This window comes from Cebidichthys violaceus, unplaced genomic scaffold (assembly GCF_023349555.1).
Source record: "Cebidichthys violaceus isolate CVI_PGR_0920_01 unplaced genomic scaffold, fCebVio1.0.p SCAF_6, whole genome shotgun sequence".
NCBI lineage: Eukaryota > Metazoa > Chordata > Actinopteri > Perciformes > Stichaeidae > Cebidichthys > Cebidichthys violaceus.
Window position 1 is genome coordinate 14221213 of NW_027176816.1, and position 20752 is coordinate 14241964.

The 20752-nt window shown below is 41.0% G+C and overlaps 1 protein-coding gene across 5 annotated transcripts in view; it reads left to right on the forward strand.

Annotated features, from left to right (window-relative positions):
- Positions 1–20752, forward strand: part of vps13d (vacuolar protein sorting 13 homolog D) — a 77951-nt gene that overhangs the window by 36537 nt on the left and 20662 nt on the right. For 3 of the 5 annotated variants that reach the window (XM_068733731.1, XM_068733729.1, XM_068733732.1), the window contains exons 23-39: positions 63–189; positions 275–455; positions 1536–1760; positions 5600–5759; positions 5862–6078; positions 7419–7590; positions 7761–7876; positions 9418–9642; positions 9763–10058; positions 11006–11139; positions 11595–11750; positions 12778–12961; positions 13211–13285; positions 13381–13581; positions 14408–14497; positions 14936–15076; positions 15186–15314. In XM_068733731.1, the coding sequence (XP_068589832.1) occupies positions 63–189; positions 275–455; positions 1536–1760; positions 5600–5759; positions 5862–6078; positions 7419–7590; positions 7761–7876; positions 9418–9642; positions 9763–10058; positions 11006–11139; positions 11595–11750; positions 12778–12961; positions 13211–13285; positions 13381–13581; positions 14408–14497; positions 14936–15076; positions 15186–15314 (2829 nt within the window). Of the gene's footprint in view, positions 1–62; positions 190–274; positions 456–1535; positions 1761–5599; positions 5760–5861; positions 6079–7418; positions 7591–7760; positions 7877–9417; positions 9643–9762; positions 10059–11005; positions 11140–11594; positions 11751–12777; positions 12962–13210; positions 13286–13380; positions 13582–14407; positions 14498–14935; positions 15077–15185; positions 15315–17437; positions 17513–20752 lie in introns of all 5 variants that reach the window. The other 2 variants (XM_068733734.1, XM_068733733.1) reach the window with 2 other exon arrangements.

Sequence of the window (20752 nt, forward strand, 5' to 3'; positions counted from 1 at the left end):
ATTGGTTGACTCGTGAACATAATTAGATGTTTAATGTTACTAAATGATATCTTGTGATATAGATGGTGACCTGGCTTTACAAGGCAGTTTAGGAAGTTTGTCCCTGAGCGACCTTACCCCACATGGTGATCTCTACAGAGAGCGCTTCACCACACGAGGAGGGGAGGCTCTTATTTTCAACATCCATAAGTATACATCACAGAACAGAATTATTCTGCATGCCACTGAAAAACCTATCTTTCTTTGACTCACCTTTGTTTCATGGTCCATTCAGGTACGGCCAGCCTGATCCTTACCTGGAGCGGGAATGTGACATCAAGGTGTCTTTGCAGATGGCCTCTGTGCAGTACGTCCACACTCAGCGCTTCCAGGCCGAGGTGGTGGCCTTCATCCAACATTTCACCCAGCTACAGGATGTCCTGGGCAGGCAGAGGGCTGCAATGGAGGGCCAGGCTGTGAGTGCTCCAGTTTGCACCAACATCATTTGATTGTAGTTTGATAGAGCTTGATTCAGATGGCATGCATACAGGTCCAACATACACTACCATTCCAGTTTCTACAAAGCTTGATTATGTCCAGTCAGATGTCTGTTTGAATGGTCTTTCATGCGTTTAGCTAGCTATACTAATAGATGGCATGTTGTTTAATAGAATGGAGAACGAAATGCTGTACAATGGTTCAACTAGACTGACAATTTAAAGGCAGAAAGAGACAAAGATCCTCTGAGCAACAGTTGAATACAAAGAGAAGAAATCAGCAGTCTTTGGTAAAACAAACTGGAAACAGACTGAAATAGGAACAGCTTCCTGTTTCAGTGTCTCATCTCATCTTCAACCGCTTATCCGTGATTGGGTCGCAGGGGCAACAGCTCCAGCAGGGGACCCCAAACTTCCCTTTCCCGGGCCACATCAGCCAGCTCTGACTGGGGGATCCCGAGGCGCTCCCAGGCCAGTTTGGAGATATAGTCCCTCCACCTGGTCCTGGGCCTCCCTCGGGGTCTCACGGGGACACTGTTTCAGTGTCAAGTGTTTCAAAATAATGCAGCCTAGAACGAGCTTTTATATTGACTTCACAATAGAAATAGAAGGTTATTGTAGGGTTAGCACTATTGGAATATCAGCTGAACATATCACAGTTTAAGCCTCTTCAGTCTAACCGCTGAGTAGAATACAGAGAGACTCAATATTTAGAGCCCAGTTGCACCGTTGTGGTTCAATAATGATCGAGGGTCACTGACGCTTTTCTGGATTCAAAAGTACTCTCCTTGCCAACACAATGTAAATATTGATTTGGAGTCCAAGTTATACTGTTTATATCTGTTGAAATAGTCGAAAGTCCAAACTTTTGAATGGTTGTATTTATTATCCAGCAATATTTTGATGTCAGAATAATATTTTTCCACTGTTTCCTGCTCAACTTATTCTCTAAATTGAATTGAATAAAAGAATAATACTTTTTTTGCTCTGTCCCCTCTCTTGTCCCTTTCCTCACTTCCTGCAAAACCTGTCCTCTCTGTGTTCTGTCTCTCTCTGCAGGTGCGTGATCATCCTCAGCGGGCTTCCAGGGTTCTGCTGGATATTGAGGCCGGAGCCCCGGTCATTGTCATTCCAGAGAGCTCGTGCTCGCCAAGGGTCATTGTGGCCAACCTCGGTCAGCTAAGGGTGCAGAACTGCTTCCTGCCAGCTGGGGCTCATGGGACTTTTTCCCTCCGAGACAAGGTAGAGAAACTCACCATGGCACATGCCTTTTTCCCTTCTCTGGTGAGTCCCACTGCCGTTCATCCATCCATAGAGTGTGTCCTAGGCTGTCCTTTCTCTAACTCTGAATTGAGTGAATGTATGCATTGAATGGTGTGACCCAACTTTAAACATTCACGCCGGCTTTTGATACTGCCAACATACCACATACCGGGCTTCCTGTTTGAAAAACAATAGGAACCCTGCACAGATGATTTCTCATCATCCTCTTATTTATTATAAATAATTTACCTTATTATGTAAATCTGATCTGAAATGATCAATGAATGCAGCATTACCTGATGGATTACTGGAATATGCTTCAATAACTAAACCTTGTCAACAACTCTAATGGTCCTTGGTGTTGTGTAGCCACTCACTTGTTAAATGTCATGTTTTAAAGAAACAGTCCAACATTAATGATATTATGCATGTTTGCTCTCTTACTGAGCATCAGATGAGAAGACGGAGGTTCAGCCCTCTTATTCAAACCTGGCTTAACTAATCCAGACACAGTTGGATGACGGTACCTTGATTAGTAATGCACTTTTATATTGAAACAAAGTAAAACCTGAGGTCATCAAATACCGTCACTTTGTCACACCACTCTGCATCTTGACTGAGAGACCATTTAGCGTCTGAATAATACAAAGCAGCGGTATTTGATGACTAGTGGGTTGTTACATTACTTAATGTTACAACTTCCTACTGTGAATAAGTTAGTTTGGGTTAAGCCTCTGACCACATCTACATGTTAAGCCACCTTTGAAGAAGCCAGGCTTGTCAACAGTCACATGAAGCTAACTCCATGAGGTGTGAAGAACCAGGACTTGTTCACACTGCCATTTGTTTGGGAGATAAGTGTTTTTGGAAGGAGAACACTACATAAATGTTGTTTTGGTCTTTCATCAGCATCTTGTGTTTGTTTTTTTTGTGAAGAATTTTATACTGCATGCAAATTCATACAAGGATCCATCCCATTACAAGGTACAATAGCATGCTTTTACTTTGGCGTGAAGAAGGGTTGTCACAATATAATTGTTTTACTTTTCAACACACTACAGACAGCTGACAGATGACAGTACATGTCAATGAACACAGTTAACTGCACTTGGTAGCAATTTTAAGATGTGAGAGCATTTGGTTTGTGTTTGAAATTCATAATTCATAATGCTTCTGTATTTCAGAACCTCTGCTGATTTGGTGTTACATTGCTTTAGTTGTAAATATTGTCCTGCCCTGAGGCCTGTACAACGAAGCAGGATTAGAGGTTATCCAGGTTTTCAGTTCCACTACAGAGGTTCACTTCTTACCGGGTAAATCACCACGGTTACTGGCGCTAAACAACTAATCATCTCCGGAGCAGGTTATGTTTAAGATTAAAGATCAACTTGTATAAAGGCTCCGCCTACTGACCAATCACAGCTCGGTATGTAGAACGTAAATTAGTATTACAGAAATACGAAGATGTTAAAGTCATAATTCAGACTAACAGCAGCACAGTTTAAACAGACGAATGCAGAAAGGACAGCTGGCAATAAATCACTGACTGTGTGAATGTGTAAATGAACAGATTTATAATATCAATGCTTCATCTATAGCGCGATAGATCGGACTATAATTTCATGTGTGTATTATATTAAGCTCATGTGTTGCAGATGTATTCTGGCGTGTGACAATATTTTAGCCGTATTCCTTCATCTGTAACTCCGGCGGTGTGAAACAGACAAATCAGTATATATTCTCTCATCATATATGCATATCATATATTCATTATGTGTGAGCCGTGTGTTGCAGTGTGACGTGTTGGAGTCCTGTCTTACAGTCACAGACTGGATGCAGCGTTACTCTGCTGCGGTTACTTTAATGTTTGCTGTGGGTTATTATAAGTTATGGAAGGAAACCTTCTTACCATGAATTATGTTTTTATATTTATTTGAAATGTTACCAAGTCTTTTTCACACCAGCGGCCTAACAGCTGAAAGAATAAGAATACATCCAAGCAACACATTAACTTAAGAGAATAGACACATGTAATTATAGTCAGATCTATCGTGCTCTATTAGAGATGCACCGATCCGATATCAATATCTGTATCGGTCCCGATATAGGAAAAAATTCTAGATCGGGTATCGGTGACAATGTGACCGATCCATAAAGGCAAATCTATTCAGTCCAATTGTATGCGTTGTGCTCTGCGTAACGTCATGCGCTAGCGAACTGGCCGCATAGATTGTTTTCAAAATGAAGCGAGCGAAAGGATCAGCCATCTGGAACCGGGCAGCCGCTCTCAGTTGTCGGGGATAAGGGATTCCGGCTGCTAGTTAACCACCTGTAACCACGCTACGCCATGGCAAGCCGAAAATATTTGTCGGAGACGGCGCTACCTGAACTGCACGGTAAAGTGTGCAAACACATATTGAAGGAGATAAAAGATGTCAAATCGATAAGTTTCACGACAGACATCTGGAGCTCCGACGTTTCCCCTGTGTCACTTTTAAGTTTAACAGCACACTGGCTGGATGAAACTTTTGTGCCACACAGTGCAATGTTAAATGCAACAAACTTTCGTGGGTCACACACCAGCGAAGCGATAGCAGCTAGCCTGGAGGAAATGTTTGACAAGTGGCAAATTCCGTTGAGCAAAATCCACGTGATTCTGAGGGACAACGCCAGCAACATGAGAAAAGCGATGGACAACCTTGGGGCGCGTAGCGTCGGCTGCGTTTTTTAAATCGATTCAGCACTGTTTTTCTCTATTAGATCGGTATCAGATCGGTATCGGCCGATACTAAACCTCAGATATCTGTATCGGTATCGGAAGTGAAAAACGTGGATCGGTGCATCCCTATGCTCTATATGAAGCAGTGATATTATGAATCTATTCATTTAAACACATTCACACAGTCAGTGATTTCTTCCAGCTGTCCTTCCTGAATTATGTGTTTATCTTCTACGTATTCCTCTGATATCATAGTTTTCTCTTTTTTTGTAAAATGCGCCACTCTGCTGACAGCAGACTTGTCCAAGGTTGTGATTGGTCAGATGCTGCAAACAGGCGCTCACTACCAGATTGAGAGAACCTGGTGGATTTACCGAGTTGATAACCAGTTTCGTGGGACGCATAGTGGGATCATGGTTGTTACAGTTAGTTAAGCCAGATAATCTAAAGATGTTGAACCCGCTTCGTGAAACAGGCCTCTGGTTTGCAGTTTGCGTGTTGGTTATGTGATGGACTGAACTTTCTGCAGCGTGTGTTGCATATATTGTTTATTGGGAATACACCAACTTTCCAAGTTCCTTGGATGTGTTTGTGTTGTGTGATTTTTGATGAGGTTTTATTTAGATTTCTCACAATCTACAAAATGCAAACAAATAGGTCAAGTATTTCCTTTGGACAAAGGTGGACTTCCTATTGAAGTTACCAACTTTTATGGCTCAGGGGATAATGGCACAATGTCACTGAGGTCTTATTTTTTAAAGGAGAATTGAGTGAGCTATCACCTTTAGCAAACTGTGGGAACATTGACAGACACACGTGTTCTCTTACCTTCATTGGCACAAATGCATGCCCCAGCCCTCCCATGCCATCAGTGTTAGTACTGTGCTCAACTAAGAAGTTGAAAATGCTTTGATGTGAAGAGATTGGTAACGTCTTTCCACTAGTAAAACGAAGCAGAGAAACGGAATCATTAGTATTTATTAAAACAATGGCAAATTTAGTTTTTTGTGTATTTTTAGTTTTTTTGCCCCTTTTTAAAAAAACAATCATCTGAATTGTAATTTAGGATGTAATGTGCATATTGCTAACTGGACTTAATGTGCAATTGTATATTTCTCCTCTTTCCTTTGTCTTGAAAAAGGAGCGTGTCCAGAAATCAGCAGAGAGTAGAAGTGAGCAGGAGAAGCCTCGGACCCCCCCATCCACCTCCAGCTCCTCTTCCTCCACAGGGTTTACCCTTGGCAGGCCACAGGTCCCAGACACATGGAGGGCCACCGAGGGGGATGAACCTCACAGCTTAGGTTAGCATGGCTGCGTAGTTTGAAGAAATGCCTACAATGTGTCTACTCCTGAGCAACTCTTGCAATAGATGTTTGTGCCATCTGATGTGTTTTCCCTGTCAGAAGAGCATGTGTGCCTGCTGGACTGCATTGCTCTGGACCTGCAGGAGATGGATATCTTTGCTGCAGAGCGTCTGCCCTGTCAGCCCAGGGACAGCGGTGGTAAACCTCCTGAGTCCTCAGACCTCATCTTTCCTTCGTACTCTGTGCGCCGTACCGGAGACAACCTGCTGAAAGACTGCTGCCGTCTCAAGCTTAAAGTGGAACGCAACCTGGACAAGTAAGTCTTGCTTTTTGCTTCGTCGGTGGCAGAAGTTGTGGCCTCTTTACAATGAGACCATGTTGTCAGTTGTGCTTCTGCACATGGTCACGGGTTGATAGTCCATCTATATCTCAGGAACCCAAACATCAACTCCAATTCACGGTTGATCTGATTAGATTTTGGTAGTCAAAGGTCACGGCAACCTCACACAACATGTTGGCCATAACTCAAGAAATGAAATGCAAAAGAAGACAATTTGGATAAAATGATGAAGTGATGACATGAGGTACAACATTATACTTTATACACACATATATATATATATATATATATGTATATGTATATATGTATATGTATATATGTATATGTATATATATATATATATATATATGTATATGTATATATATATATGTATATGTATATATATATATGTATATGTATATATGTATATATATATATATGTGTATGTGTATATATATATACATATATATATATATATATATATACACACTTTATTATACGCCTCTTACTGCACAACAGTCAGCTAGTGGCCCGTGGGCCAAAGCCAGCCCTCCAATAACAACAGTATAAAGCAGGTCACTTTCTATCCTGTGTGGATAACCAACCATACAAGTATGTAGGAGCCTCTTTTTATTTACTAAAGATGACACCAGCCGTCTGATACAAACCTAAAACAAACATTTTTATAAATCAATTAATCAATCACATATTCTTGAATGTAGAGATGTCCTGAACTGATCCTAAGGATTGGCATCTGTGCTGAGCTGGTCAGATTTTAAAGGATCAGTTTCGGCTAAAATTAACTGTGTTCTGTCTCTGTCCAGACATTACTGCTACAACTTATGAGAGATAATAGAGCTTGGTAATGGCCATCATATACATTAATTGTAATTTCTCAGCCCTTATACACTCTAAACTTTCAACATTTGACTCGGCACCTAACCAAAACATTGTTTATTTCAGAAGAAGAACTTGACACACACTGCTGAGCTGCATCTCAAATTAATATTCAGGTTCACAGCTTTCAGATGATGGCACTTCTATGGAGCATAAACTGTTGACCTGCTATCTCCCCCTAACAATCACCTCCCCCCATAAAAACGATAATATGTCTATGGTAAGACTTGAATACATCGAGTGTTGTGCCTCATGCCTCTTGTTTCTGAATATTGAGGATGGCCTATGGAGAGCAGTAGTTCACAAAGAGACTGGAACTACTTTACTTTGATACATAGCCCTTTTCTTTGTAAAAAATCAGTAGTTAGGAATGTACACAGTGTCAGTATAGGACCATACTCATAATCCAAACTCAGGCTTGTGTTCATGATTGTTGTCAGGGAGCTGAGCCATGCGGTACCCGACATGTCCATCCACGGCAGCCTTTCGTCAGTACACTGCTCTCTGGACCTGGAGCACTACCAGCTGATCAGAGGGCTGCTGGAGAACAACCTGGGAGAGCCTGTTGAAGATTTCCTGAGACCCTACAACCTACAGGACCCCAGCACCTATGTGAGAGACCAACCATCAGGACAGTTGACTGCAGTCCGTCGACATCTTTGTAGCAACACTGATGTCTCTTCTCTGTCTCTTTTAATGATCGTTTTGTCAATTGCATGTCATTTTTCCAAATAGTCCCCTGTATGTCCTAGCTCATGGTCTGATGTTTTGTCTCTGCTCAGACGGTGTTAGGTGGAGATGTCTACACCAGCTTGTCATTCCTAGTGGACATGATGGGTGTCAGTCTGGAGCTCTTGGACAGCCCCACACCCACAGAACATAAGCGCTCATTAGCAAGGTGGGCCTTTTCTATCTTCTTACATAACAACAGGGTTGTAAGAAAATATCAATATACTTTATTGAGTTTTGAATTAATAGTTTACACAAACAATTGCTCAGATAGCATAAACAGTAGAGCTATGATGTTGGATGTTACAGGGGCTGTGATGGATTCAAATGCAGATCCCACTGTTCTGATTGAAAACTGAGACTGGGTGTGTTCTTTATACTATATTTTTGTAAAATAACATTTTTAAAAATTGCAAGATTTTGCCTTGCTTCAAAATATTGAATTGTAACCCCTGGATCATGATACGCATCATATTGCCAGATTCTTGCCTATACACTTTTGGTTGAGGACGACCTGCTCGATCCACAGCCACCCTGAAGAATAACTTAACACTGTGACAATCTTGTTTTAAGTGTTTTTCAAATGTTAGTCCGTGGGACAGATCTTTCTCCGGGTAGCCCTGCACTAAAACCATCAACTTCTCCTCGATATGTACTGTGGACTAATATTTACGGAGGAAAGAGGAGATTTCTGATGGCTGTGATTGGTTGTTCCTCGTCACATGGCATGCAATGCGTGGTGCTGCGTTCCAAAAGTTGAAGTTCTGTGTGTGTGTGTGTGTGTGTGTGTGTGTGTGTGTGTGTGTGTGTGTGTGTGTGTGTGTGTGTGTGTGTGTGTGTGTGTGTGTGTGTTTAAGGCAACAAGACATTTGTTGCCTTAAATTGTCGTTAATGCTTGTTGGCATTTAACGATGCCAACAAGCATTACATGTGCACCCAAAGCCATAGCTGGAACAGTAAAATATGTGTAGCTAAAAAAAGAACATATAGCTGTCAATTCACAATCATTTGAAAAATCTCACCTGACGCTGAGCTCTGCAAAATTCCAACACATGCACTTACATCATTTATCGTGTACACTGTTACACATTATCTAAAAGTCAGCAAGCTGCCTTCTCTCAAGACCAATGAGACTATTGACCTGTCAATGGCATAAGTAGAGCAATGTTTCCAGTTTGGTCCTATTTCTGTCTGTGACGAAACATTTCGGAACAGTTTCAGACGTGTTTCAACCAGGAAATTAAAATTCTAACCGCTTCTACTAAACGGCGGCTGTGACTCAGGCGTTAGTTGTCCACTCAGTGCAGGGTTGGCAGTTTGATCCCTCGCTCTTCCTGTCCACGTAAATGGTAAAACACTTTGGAATAAAAGCGTTTAAGTTATTGATATTAATGCAAAACATTTACCATCACCATTTAACTACTGTAGCTGTAAACACTGTGATAGTTTAATAACATCTGCTCAGTCATTTTAAATAAAATGTGGTCACCTCTTGGGCAGACTAACATACACTTTCATTCAGTTATTGTGATATTCAACAAAGTTATGGCATATTTTTATATAGCTAGTTCATCTATAACCTTTGATGGGCCAGTTGTAGATTGTATTGCTGTGTTGTGTCAGACTTGAGAATTGTAAACTTGACCTTTTACCTGCAACAAAGATAAAACCTTGTCATTTTGATATTATGTGTGTATTTCTCCTGCAAAGGTTTGACTTCATGAAATCCAAGCTTCTCTTTGAGAGTTTGTCCAATGGATCCAAGTCTATCAACTTGGTGTCTCACTCCCTGCTGGCGTACGACACTCGGTGCACCGAGCTGAATAGGACCACTGGTAGAGCTGATGGGGCAAGGCACAATGTCTTTGACTGTATCCTCCAGCCCTCTAAAACAGGCACGAACCGGGCGTCACTTCAGCTGGAGCTGCATTATAGGTACAGTGGGGGATTTTTCAAGCTAATGGAACATGTCCAAACAATAAATAGAAATTGAGATTTAAGTAGTGTGGGATAGGAAAGACTTGGTCACACATGTTGTATTCCACCTTTTGACAGATCCACACGTGACTCCTCCTGCTTTACGGTGGTCCTCAACAACCTACGGGTATTCCTCATCTTCGACTGGCTTCAGCTAGTGCGAGACTTCCTGCGGGTGCCAGTGGAGAAGCCATCCGGCGGTGCTGAGCCTCGTCAGCGTTGGCCCAGCAACACCAGCACTGACTCGGGCACCGCCACCACCAGCACCATCGGTGCAGTAATGCCAAAGACAGTCAAGAGCGGTGTGGTCACCAAGAGGTCCACGGTGCCGGTCACCCAGGACCGCTGCCTGGAGGTCAAGATCAACGTCACAGGTCAGAGAAGAATGATGAAGATAAGAGTATACCCTAAACCTCCTTGATTGATTTGAAATACTATAAATAAGGTACTACACACGGGGGCCATACACTCTTCTAAATTCAACTCTTGGCAATAAATACCATTTGATTTATTAGAACTGAAGCATCATTAAAACAGAATGATAAAACATCTAGTTAAAGAGCTTGTTGGAGCTGGATCTCTGTGGCTCCTGCTAATGCTGCTGTCACTACCGTCAGTGGAACTACTATTACAGCCCTCACTAGCAACCACACAGAGTCAACATCCACTTAGCAACACCAGAACAGCTTAGCAACCACATTGGAGCACCTATTGTGTCATAATCGGAACACTCTGGTTATCACTGAGCAACCACCAAGCATTCTCATGACAACCACTTACAGTAGTAACACCTGAGCTATGATCACCATACACAGTATCTGCTGCTTAACATTTAAGAAACCATCTGAATATCCAGTGAGCTTGGTAAAAGGTCCCATATTGTTGAAAGTGAGATGTCCATGACTTGTTATATGAAGCAGGTCTAGGTGCAGTATAAATACTGTGAGAGAAAAGCACATAGCCGTAATTCAGAAACTGTGTCTTTAAACTAGCTGTCAGGACCCTAAAGCTTGTGATGTCACCAGTAGAAGTGTAGTTGACATGTTCTAGTACAAACCCAAAATATTAGTATGAACCTAAAAATGAGCTTGATATGTCCCCTTTCAGTCAGCAAACACACATTTTCATAATTTGTTTTGTCATGTAATTGTGTGTGCAGTGTTTTCAATTTAGGCGCTTTATTGAATTTGAAAATGTCATTAAGCTGTACCTTGACAAAATGCAATCCCTCCCTCCGGGATTTGTAACTTATACGGGACCGGACCAGAATAGGTTGTAATTATTATTATCATATGAGCTCCTGGTCTGTGTGTATCTGCAGGCACAGAGTTTGTGGTCGTGGAAGACTCGTCTTGTTTGGATACCAACGCCATCATTCTAAAAGGCACCACTGTCCTCACCTACAAGCCCCGTCTGCTGGACAGACCCTTCTCTGGCAGCCTCGCAGGAATAGAGGTGAGCTCTCCCACTGTCATAGCACTGTTTCATGGTCAAACATTATTACTGAGACAACTAGTTTTACCACTGCTACCATTTATCAGGATTCTTTTACTCAAAGAATCACAATCTCAAAATGTATACTTTGTTAAACAGATGTGAATGCACTGAAATACGGCTACTGCTGCTGCTGCTACTGTTATTGCTGTACTATGCTACTTGTACTAACACTTGCAAATATTATTATTTCTACTCAAGGAACTGCTACTAATTGTGTTACTTTTGCTATTGCAATTACTGTACTACTATTGCTATGCTAAAACTGCTACTAGTACTGCCCTACCCCTGATGGCCAAAAAGTATACAGTGAAGATCAGTACTTAGTGATACATACTACTACTGCAACTAACTACTGACCCAATATTCAGATCATCTTTTATTAGCTATGATAAGAGGTATCTTCTCCGCCTCAGGTGTTCTCGTGTAGGCTGGGTAGTGAGCAGGAGACGGCGCTGTCCATCATCGACCCAGTCAATATTCAGGTGGAGCTGTGTGGGAGCCCCACATACCAAAGCAGCTCCGGTCTACTGGATGCCTTCAATGTTGAGGACATCCCACCACTGCTGGAGGTCAGGAATTAACCCTCAACCAAAATAAGATATGCAACATGTAACTGGGGGAGGCACAGTAGTTAAAAAGTAGCTTCAGTATTTTGATTGAGCCTTGATAGACCCCTTGAAAGCCTCAACAGCAACATTTTGGGAAGTCTCTGAAGTCTTAAAAAAAAAAGTTATTTGTCTCTTGCAATTGTGTCTAAAATATCTTTTAAAAGCTTACTAATGCCCAGCAGTTTGCCATTAGTGTATTTTGCACACTAGTTGGACCACATCCACACTGTTGGAAATATATTTAGCTGTGACACTGATACTCTTTTAGATAACACTAAGCTACACTGTCTGTACTCCAACTCAACAAACACTGACAACACCATCACTGCTCTCACTCACGTCTCAACCGTCTGGCATCAAGTTGCCTCTCATGAGACTTTTCCTTCAGCGAAACTTGGTTAGACACGAGAACAAACAGAAAGTGAAATGTCAGAAAAAATCCCATTTCTCTGTAGGGTCCTTTCTATAACATTGTCAGAAACGTATAATAACAATCTGAGCCTGACAACCAAGCACTTTTTTTGGACATAAACTGACAGTGAGACAGTGATATGATTACATTACATCCTGTTTAGCAGCTGCAACATTCTCCTTCAATACAACAACAACATTAAAACAAAAGCATTCCCCATAAGTCACTTAGACACAAGAATATGGAAAACTAGGGTTGAAAAATACAGAAGTTACCCTAACACACTTAACACTGTTGCCTCACACCTTACTGAGATCAGAGGGGATTCGAAGTGTTCCTTCTGGTCATGAGCCCCAACATTCTGACTGTATGAAGACTCAAGTAGTCTCCAAGTCCTTGCTGAGACAGCCACGCCAATCGAGTCATTTTCTTCAGACTCGACGAAGCAAAACTACAGAAGACATTATACAACTGTTTTCACAGCATGGCTAGTGCTCACCGTTAGTAGTGAAGTGACTTTGACATGTTAACCGGTTGGATTGATGCTTTTTAATTGTGCATGTGATTCTCTGGCAGATTCAGTTTCCTACTCTGGACATCCGTCTATCCTACAACGACATTCAGCTCTTCTTGGCCATCGCTAAGTCCATCCCTACCTCCAGCTCTGCTCTGCCCTCTGACTGTGATACCAGCACTGCACCCAGCACTGAGCCTGCTACACCCAAAGACAGCTTCAGGCAGAAGACTGAGGCCCTCATAGGTACGTGAAGACCAGTGATAGTCAATTTAGATTTAATAAATAAAATTAATAATGACGGTGAATCTAAATGCTTTTCAAAAACTGTTTTCTTTTGTCTCAATTACCATCAGTGGCCATCAACATTTTGAAGTCGGAATACATCTTGAATTGTTATCATTCAAACAATTCTGCTAAAAAAGTTTAGTTGCAGTGATGGCATACTGTTATTCCACTACTTATTGCTGAAAAGCTATTCATTTGTCTCCACAGAGGGCCAGCTGACCCGTTTACAAGACCTTGGCTTCAGGAAAGAGGACTGCAAAAGGGCCCTGATTCACTGTAAAGGTGAGTGAGACCTTTAACACTGTTCCCCACTCTTTGTAGCCTTGTCACCATTATTCAATGAAAGGCTATATAAAGACAGACAATGCGTCCCCCAGGCCAGCTGGACCAGGCTGCCACGTGGCTGCTGGAGAACGCTGAGAACATGGCGGGCCATGCCAGATCCCGGACTGACTCCGGCTCCAGCAGTCACTCAACTCCTCTGTCAGGAGTGGAGGTGAAGGCTGAGAGTGTATGCATCTGTTTCATAGACGACTGTCTGGACTGTGACATACCACTGGCTGAGCTCACCTTCTCCAGTAAGTCTCATTTACACAAGATACAGCTGAGCCATCAAACATATGATGAGGACTTCAAATGACAACCGGTATTATTATAATGATGGAAGATTCAGTTTATCTGCCCTCAGTGTTTGGTGCAAAGCAAACATTGCTTTTACTTTCTTCTGGTGTTCACTAACAGTGGCTATTGTTGTTTAATGTTGCCCTATACTGCTCACATTTATTTCTCTCTCCCCACATTTCCTGTCTGAATCTCTTCTCTCACGATCAAATACAGCCACATTGGTAAAATAATACTGAAAAACAAGCAAGGAGACTTTGAAGGGATAGTTCAGAGGTTTAAAAATTAGGTTTGTATGAGGTTCTTCTCCATACTCAGTGTATTACTACAGGAGATGGAATTTGGAGAAACCAGCACAGGAGCAAATTCATGTACTGCTGTGATGTATTTCAGACACCTACAAAAATCAACATCAGTTTAAGTGTAGCTATATTTAGAATATGTTCACCTCTTTACAAAAACAATAATTTTACTTTGCAGTAAGTTAGTTAGTTTGTTCCTCTTTGTGACTTTGGTAAATCCAAACCCTTAAAACACAAAGTCACACAATAACACAACCAAAGAAGTGATGGAACGAAGTGTTACAACCACACTTGTAAACATCACGACTATCCCTTTCTTGTCTGTAATTAAGAAAAATTTCAGAACTCTTTGAGTCTTTCACTGCACTACTTACACAACCAACAGTGCTTCACAAAAAACAATCAAATGGTTTAGTAGATAGATAACTGCACACACAGGAAGTTGAGGATGAGCATCTTGTATCTCTGTTTGTTATTGCAGGGCTGTGTGTGCTGCAGCGCATTGGTTCCACTCAGGAAGGAAAAGCCAGCTTTTCTCTGTCAGGAGACTACTACAACAGAGAGCTGTCGGGTATGATTTACTGATTAACTGGTGGCATTAGAACACTCATTTTAATGTTCAGATTCATCAAAAACAGAGTATCGTTTTCATAAGAGTTCAGTTTAAATGGCTCAGTGTTAAAACTAGGGATAAAACCAATTAATAGGATTCTGACATTTATCATGATTTTCCACAGCAAAGTGCAGAGCAAGTGAGATATTATCAACATATTGATTGGACCAATAAGCAAACTGCAGTGGTTCAACAGAAATGGAAATGTTTTCATCAATAACAAAGCCTATCTAAGTTTAAAGCTGCAGGGTGATGATCACTATGTCCACTGATGGCTGATTTCTTGGGGAATTCCCCATAATGCATTAGGTTAGGATAGTGACTTACGTTTGTGTGTGTTTGCGTGTGTGTTTGTGTGCGTGTGTGTTTGTGTGCATGTGTGTGCGCGCATGCCAGGCTGGGAGCCCTTCATCGAGCCCTGGCCCTGCTCTCTGTCCTGGCAGCAGCAGGCTGCCGGCCGTCTCCATCCTCCACGTTTCAAGATGGGGATCCGAGCCAAGCAGAGACTGGACGTCAACATCACGTCTGTCTTGCTGGGTGAGTAAAGGCTGGAACGTGTTCCTCTGGACATTCTCTTCACAGACCGCACAGTTGGCTGAATAGCATCCTGTCAGATTATTCAGTACCACTTATTTGATCCTTCCAGAACAATACAACACCACCAAGAGCGCCTGGATAGCTGATTACTGTAAGGAGGAGGAGGAGCACACGCCCCAGTCTTCACCCCCCCTGCCCTGGATGGGCTCCTCAGTCGACCCACCCAGTTTTGGAATAAGTGAGTTCCAGCAACACACAGTACCACAAAGAAATCACTGGGTAGTGAGGAACTTCTTCACAGAAATGCTTACAATATGTTAGGAATTGATTTAACGGATCAATGCCAGGTAAGGCATCCTATATAACATGTTAATTTATTTGAAAGAAAATGAATAGAAAGATACCAGAATAGCCAAGTGTCTGTTACAAGTGTTAAAGCTTTGAATGCCTCTTAATCTTAATCTTTGTGCTAGCAGATTTCATCTTTATTTGCTGTTGTCTTCGTAGTTGAAAATGCCAGTGCTAGTCAGAATGAACATGCTAACATGGCAACACAATCTGCATGCACAGTTAAATACACACAGAAGAAAGTATGACGTGACTATTTGTGTATCTAGCAACTTTAAGAGTACACTAAAAGACGTTACTGACGGTCTGAATTCTGGAAGTCTGGTGATAATCAATATTTTTCTTCTTGTCAACAAATCTCATGTACAGAGAAAACCGTGAATGTATCTTCTTACAAATATTGTGTGTATCAAATATATCTTCTTTTTCTGACCAATAGAGCCTCAAAGTACACAAACTTTGAATACACATCAAATAGCCACACTGTTGTACTGGCTGACATGATCCTTCATAGTTTATTTTGACTCACTCCCACACACACACACACACACACACACACACACACACACACACACACACCGTCCTGCTGCCACAAATACTCATTAGAGCAGTGTTTCCCAAATGACAAACCATGGTGACCCAATTCACAATAGGCCTTTTCTATAAATCATGAGAGGAGCTAATTTCTGATCATTTTTATTGTTATTTCCACTTAACTTTATATTATCTTGAATAGGTAAACCAGCAATTTAGAAGAGATATATGTTTCATAAATCATAACTTAGTTTTTTTTTCCATGTGTTGATAACATGAAAACATAAAGACATGATTCTCACAGCTGAGGAAAGAAGCTGCTCTGAGTGAATACTTCTGTATCTCTCTCCAGACAGCAGCAGGTGAACAGGTTGTGCCTGGTGGGTTTAGTCTTTTAATATCCTTTAGCTCTTCTCAGGCTCCTCTCATCACTAATATCACTAATGCTCAGTAGATGGTACCGGTGATGTTCTAGGCGGTTTTAATCCCCTGCTGTAGAGCCGTGCACATCCCAATCTCAGTTTTTAATGTTTCTTTTGCTTCTCGGTAAATGTTAACACGTTAGCCTTTCATATTTGATCCAACGTTATAAATAGTCTACAATTATCATAATCATACAATCAGGCTCCCTTGTGTGGCTCAAAGGTGAACTGCAGATATTTATGTTATAAGACTATGGAAGAAATTATGCAAATTTACTTGGCTACCCTTTTAAAATCTCCTGCGACCCACCTGTGGGTCCTGACCCAGTCTTTGGGAATGACTGCACTAGAGCACCAAATGTGGATTCATGCACCGCTGAAAATAGTTCCCATCAAATTCACCATTTCCTCCCCTTTAAGTTACGTTTGGTGAAATGAAACTATATATCTCTGAGCTGTTTTTAAAGATTGACGTCTTCATCAGGAACTGATAGACTTGGAGCTGAGAGCCACAGAGTTTTCACAAACAGACTCACTCATTGTTGGTTTTGATATTTTTTGGGGATTTGTTGATAATAAGAAAACCATAGAATAACACCAGATAAGCTTAAAGTGGCTGGTTTAGCATTGGAAGGGCTTTGGTTGGTAAAATGAGTTGTATGGGTTGCTCTATTCTGACCAGACGTTGGCAGAAGAGGTTTTAACTGCTTTGTTCCAGCCTTTTAAAAAAAAAAAAAAAAAGGTATTATTATTTTATATGCAAGTGCTTATGACATAAGTAACATCAACCAATCAAATTAACCACCGAACCTGTCACTCATCAGCCAAGTTATTCTAATTCCTCAGTTGAACAGGAACCAAATAGATTTGATTTGTTGGTTGTTATGCTGAACACATGTAAATAGAAGGGAAGCATGGATTGCACTATTCATGAACGTATTGAAGTGCTGATTGCCAACACAGAGTACATGATGATGATGAGGATGATGAACCTCTAACCCCCCTGTGTGTTCCCTCTGCATGTGTCTGTGTAGTAACTCTCTCTCTCTGCTGTCAGGTGCTCCTCTTGCTCACCTTAGAACTAGGAGCACATCCACCTTGACCTGCCTCGAGCAGCAGATTCACTCCAGAGGTACAGTTCAGAGTTTAGTCTCCCAGACAGTCTCCCTCAGCAGCACATCCAGCATCAAAGCTTTCCATCAGTCATCCTCAATTGCTCCCCATGGATGCTTAGACATGCGGCAGTGTTGTTAGGTAATATGGATCAATCCATATAGAGTCATAAGCCTCATATATTTCCTGCCAGAAAATTGTTCAAAAATGACGGGGCAGCCCTGTGGCTTAGGAGTTAAGACAAGCCATGGACCACAACCCTCCCAGGTTGAGTCCACCCGACTTTTGCTTCATGTCGTTCTCTTTCTTCCTCGTTCCTGTCATCTCATTGTTGCTATCTATAACTTTAAAATGACAATCATTCAATCTTTTCAGCCCTTGAGTGAATTAGAAAGCTGCAAGTTACCAAGTAAAAAGAAACCAATGGGCAGGAATATTGGGCGGTACCTTAAGCTTTGATCGTGGCTCCTGGTAATTTGCCGGTGCCAAAACCGTAAAACTCATGGACATGGAAACGGAGGCATTGTTTTGGGGTCATCGGTCATCATCATTAAATGTAATGCAATTTATAGTGCTCACATTGAAACAAAGTGTTCCACAACAGAGGCAATGAAGAGAAAGAACAAACGCATGGAAAAAAAGTGAAGCACACTTAATGTATGATAAAAGGCTCGTGCATTTTGTGCATATACATCTGGTCCCTGATCTCCTGTCAGTCGAAGTGCCACAGCAGTTATGGCAAGGCAAGTTTATTTGTATAGCACATTTCAACAACAAGGTAATTCAAAGTGCTTCACATAAAACCATTAAAAGCATCAAAACATAAGGCAAAAGAAAAAGAGATTTAAAAACAATTAAGAAGATTCATTGAAACATTAAAAACAGGAACAGTCATTAAAGTACTAAAAAGCAGTGTAAGAAAATAAAATACAGTAGTAAAATGCAGAAATGCAGGAATTTGATTAATATCCTTGCGGTCCCTCCCACCTCAGTGCATTCCAAGTTTTCATGACCTTATGCGTGGACTGTTTATGGGCCCTCCTGAGTGGGAGGGACAACACGTAATCTGGTTCAATTAAAGGCAGCAGCAAACAGAAAAGTCTTCAGTTTTGATTTAAAGGAGCTGAGGGTCTCAGCAGACCTGCAGCTTTCTGGGACTTTGTTCCAGATATGTGGTGCAGAAAAACTGAACGCTGCTTCTCCATGTTTAGTTCTGACTCTGGGAACAGAAAGTAGACCGGTCCCAGACGACCTAAGGGGTCGGGATGGTTCATAGGGTAGCAGCAGATCAGAGATGTATTTTGGCCCTAAACCATTCAGTGCTTTATAAACCAACAGCAGGATTTTAAAGTCTATTCTTTGTTGGACAGGAAGCCAGTGCAAAGACCTCAGAACTGGAGTGATGTTATGGCAAAAGATTCCAAACCAATAGCATTTATTTTAGTCTCATTTGACACATTTACATTTGTAACTTCTGTCCATGTGTAGAAATTCAAAACCTCCTCATAAAATAGGACCATCCTATGCCACCTTTGATTTGTTATGTATGGGTTGCAAACAAGATAAATGGTTAGACTTGTTTTAGGATTGAGAAATAAAAAATAACATCAGTTATTTATTAAAGGTGGCTATGGAGTTTATGACCTAGTAGTGCTATGGAGGACTTCTGCTGGGAAACTAACCTGAACCAGAGCAGGCTAACTGTCAGACTGAGTTGTTGCTTAACCAGGTCCTGTAACACTGGCCTGACAGGAAAGCAATGATTTTACCACTGATCAATCAACAAGAGTATAGTGTATAAAAAAAATCGACTTAAATAAAAAATAATTTAAATAAATTACACAATTGCAAATTAGGATTTCATTATATAATATGATATCAACGGTTTAGGCTTATGCTCCATACCTCTTAATCTAAATTTCCGCAATAGAATGATAATGGCTACATAAATAATAACAGTACAATTGCAAAATGATATCCACCAGAAATGAGATATCTAAATCCTCTATTTCCCATTAGGAGACCATGTTTCAAAATGTGTTGGTTGATACAGTTGCTTAAAAAAAAGCTTCACTCAATCTCTATTTTTGTATTCTTAATATTTTTCATGTTCCCCTCATTTAATTAGGTTTTACAAGACACACAAGATAATACAGTTTATTTTGTCATGATGCTTCCTGTTTGGGGAGAAGGCCTACAATTGAATGTGTTAATATCTGTCAAAAGGTCATGTCAGTGTCTCCCCACTCGGCCAGTTCAATATCTGTGTTCTTGTATAACATATTTTAATAACCTTTCTGTTTTAACTGTTTGAATTTGTATTGTGCCCAAGATTTAATTATGTTGTATCAAAATATTTTATTACATTTTAACCCGTTCAGATCCTGTGAGCCATTCCATCAGACAGAACTTTTCTAAGATGTTTAGATCTATGATTACTGTCATGTGACTCCACTCAAAGGCACAAACTTATTTAATTGGATTTCTATAAGCCAATTCCAGTGTCCCACACCATCCTGAGTGTACTGCTGCTCTCGGGCTACTTAGGAACAGCGTGCATACTCAAGTATCTTGACTACTTAAACCTGACTCAAATTAGTCTGATGGCGTGAACTTGAATTGAGCTTAATGGCACCGCTTTAGCCCCAACTGATTTGTTATGTTCATTCAATGTTAGGTTCATTCAAGTCAAGTTTCAAACTTTAAGCCTCACTTTTTTATCTGGCTTCATGGAACGGACCTCAAATCAAAGAAACAACATATTAAACAATATAAATCATATCTAAACTATATTCCTCACTGATTACTTACACTTGTGACTCATTAGTTACCTTTATCATTCATAGGACTTCATAGTCAAGTTGCTAAAGCACATTTCTCTCACCAAGGTGAAGTTGGACCATAGTGTTGCACTAGTTGTAGTTTATTTGAACTCTACAGTTGTAAAGTAAAGAAGCAACTACAGCAGGCCTACCTCTCATAGTTGAGAACACGCTGCTGTAAAGGTTCTAGATGTTCTCTTCTTTTCGCTGTGATTCAGTTCCATCTGCTTCACAGCTGAATGATGACTGACTGTCTCCTCAGCGGTGTAGTGCTGACTACAGTCTGAATAGGTGTATATAGATCATAGCCTATCTTGTCTTTCCTCCTCTTTAAGAACGATGTTTCTCTCTACTTTGTGTTTTGCATGAACGGCATGACTCGTTTGTCATTTGCTTGGCACTGCATGGCCTGTAGTTATGAATCCATTGTGAAAATG